The sequence below is a fragment of the Aegilops tauschii genome, chromosome 1 (genome assembly GCF_002575655.3).
Source record: "Aegilops tauschii subsp. strangulata cultivar AL8/78 chromosome 1, Aet v6.0, whole genome shotgun sequence".
NCBI classification, from domain to species: Eukaryota; Viridiplantae; Streptophyta; class Magnoliopsida; order Poales; family Poaceae; genus Aegilops; species Aegilops tauschii.
In genome coordinates, this window is record NC_053035.3 from 343533028 (window position 1) to 343535871 (window position 2844).

The window sequence follows — 2844 nt, forward strand, 5'->3', positions numbered from 1 at the left end:
TTTCCTTTGTATAGATCAGATCGTCGTTGGCGGGTTGGAAACAGGGGAGTATGCCGGCGGCGGGTTGAAGCAGCGGCAACCGCGGCGGCTCGGACAAGAGGCGTGGCGGCGCGGTGCAAGGCGGGGCTAAGGCGGGTACGGCCACAGAGGCGCGTGGAGGCGGGGCCGGCTTGAGGCGCGGCGGCGCAGGTGAGGCCGCGGAGGCGTGGGCCGTGAGGGCGGCTCAGAGCGAGGCCGAGCAGTTGTCGCTCGAAACGGCGCGAGGCAAGCCATGGTGCGGAGGCACGGCGATTCCAGCGAGGCCCGAGTCCACGCCCAGGTCCCCCTCTGGGTCGTTGCTTGTTTGATGAATCCAAGTCCGTGTCCTCTAGGTCGTGGCCCCCTGCCGACAGATTTGCTGGCTTCACGTGCATGTACGTGGTAGTGCTAGTTGAACTCCAGATCAATTAGACATTGGTCTTTGTGCAACGGAAACAATAACGCCTGAACGTCAGGTTTTTAGGAGATCGGCCCAAACGCTTCATCCATCGTCTGATCACCCGCACTATTTTTGACGTAAATTCGTGGCCACGTCATCGGTCGTGAACTGTTCGCAAGGACGAGGGGTCGGCGCGAACCTTTTTCTCTCGCGGTGAGACAGCCCACTTCACTATCCATTTCTAGACTAGTCCACTCCTTTTCTCTTCCACCCCGACCACACAAATCGATTCCACCCCAACCAGATCGTCGGCGAAGGTGTGTGCGGCGGCCAGCCCGTGCATCTCGGCGGCATGCCGGTAGTTCGAGAAAGCGGAACTGCTCGAGGATGCTGGGCACGGAAGGGGGAGGAGCAGAGCCGTCTCCGACGCGGTGTGTCTAAGAGGCGGGCGCAGAGAAGGATAGCGGCGGCGGTCGCCGGCGAGGGTGTTGCGGCAGCCTGCCCACGGATCTCGGCGATGGCGCCAGCTCGAGAAAGTCGCGGCGCTCGAGGATGCGTGGCGCGGAGGGAGAGAGCAGCAGCGGATCTAACGCCGCCGCCATCCGCCGCCACGGCGCTTCAGCGTCGGCATGTGGCGGAGGTCAACCAGAAGGTGGACGACGCCCTGCCGCTTGCAGCCGAGCTGCTCGTCGACGTGGACGTCGTCTTCTTTCCTGCGATGTGCCGAAGGGGAACTGCTCGCCGGGAGTCACCCATGGCCAGGTATTCCGTTCACCTTGCGGCGGTGGCTTGGTCAAAACCTTTTCGCGGCTTTGCCACTCTCTCTGGCCGGTACGTTAACCCCTTGCTCACCGCCGCCGCCGTAAGAATCTCTCGTTTGAACGAGTCACACCTAGCCACTGATTCTATGGTGATTCCGCAGGATCTTGATCTTGATGCACAACCAGGAGGTGAACTAGGATTTCTGTTTCTTTACACAGATTCCATAGCATCTTGATCGATTCATTAGCTAAGCAAAAAGGCTACTCGTTCTTGTCGGCAACTGCCCAGAATGGGTAGATGCATTTTGATATGCAATTTTTTAGTGTCCATCCTTAGTTGTCATTTCCACCCTAGTATTTGTTCATGCTAAAAATAACACATGGCAAATTATATCAGTACTTATTTCTATAGCTATTTCGGCATATTTTTGTATGGTTTACGATCGCAAGCGTCATGTCCATATGTTTTTTTGTAGTTTCAAGTATACTCAATAAATTCCTGATTATTAGCACAACAATATGTCCCATGGCATTTCGCGTACATTTTTTCCCCTGGGAAAACACACCTTGGAAAGTGCTCATGCTGACTAGTGCTCATGTCACATGGCAAATTCTTATTGGAACTATGCAATGCTCACATGGCAAATGTTTTAAGATTTCTTTTTAATAATGTCACATGGAAATGTCAGGATAATTTTTTCCTAAATTATGGCAACTTCCATAAATGTTTCTACTTTTTTGTCGCATGGCAAATTTAGACAATTGTTATCTTCATAAATCATGGAAAGTTTACAAAGATAACAATATAGCTTTTTTCCATATCTTTTGTAAATCATGATAATAGTCACATTGACTACTTTTTTGTCACATGGCAACTTTTGCCATGGCAATTTTTTCCGTAGCACGACTTTTTTTTGTATAATCACACAATAATTGTATGATTTTTGTATCTTCATGACATGGCAATTTTTACGATGTAGCATTGATTTTATTGCCATGGCAAATTTACTTTTATTGCCAAGATTATTGCAATTATTAGCAAACATCCATGGCAAATTTAGTTAACGAATGATGGCAAATTTAGTGAACGAATGATGGCAAATTTAGTTAACAAATCATGGCAAATTTATTTTCGTTGATCATAGTAATTTTTATAAATTGACCATGGTAAATTTAGTTCATAGATCATGGCAAATTGTAGTTTCTCACTAATTAACCATGGAAACTAGAATTTCCACTTGATCATGGTAAGCTTAGTAATTAACCATGGAAAATTTAGTTTATATATCATGGATAATTTTGGTTCCATTTTTTTGTCTGTAGACCATGGCAAATTTCTGCGACCACAACAATTTATATTTGGACAAATTTCGTACAAACCATGGCATTTTTTCTTTGTAGCACAACAACTTTTTTCAATGAGAAGTGTGCCTCATACATCATTGCAAACTTTGAAACTTGTTTTTGTATAAACACACAATAATTATATGTTTTTATCCGCATAACATGATTCGTTTAGGAACATGGCAATTTTTACTTTGTAGTATGAGAAATTCATTTATATTGCCATGGCAAATTTACTTTTATTGCCAATACGATGGTAATTATTAGCAAACAACCATGGCAAATTTAGTTGACGAATGATGGAAAATTTAGTTAATGAAT

The 2844-nt window shown here is 46.3% G+C and overlaps 1 protein-coding gene across 2 annotated transcripts; it reads left to right on the forward strand.

Annotated features, from left to right (window-relative positions):
• The first annotated feature begins 634 nt into the window (after positions 1-634).
• Positions 635-1699, forward strand: LOC109733677 (uncharacterized). 2 transcript variants are annotated; one of them, XM_020292903.4, is made up of 2 exons: positions 635-1180; positions 1341-1612. In XM_020292903.4, exons 1-2 carry the CDS (start codon positions 771-773, stop codon positions 1375-1377), a joined length of 447 nt encoding a protein of 148 aa, XP_020148492.1. In that variant the 5' UTR covers positions 635-770; the 3' UTR covers positions 1378-1612. The 2 variants fall into 2 exon arrangements, 1 of the variants encoding a protein (XP_020148492.1); XR_012182932.1 differs by having other exon boundaries at positions 688-1249; positions 1341-1699.
• The last annotated feature ends 1145 nt before the right edge of the window (positions 1700-2844 follow it).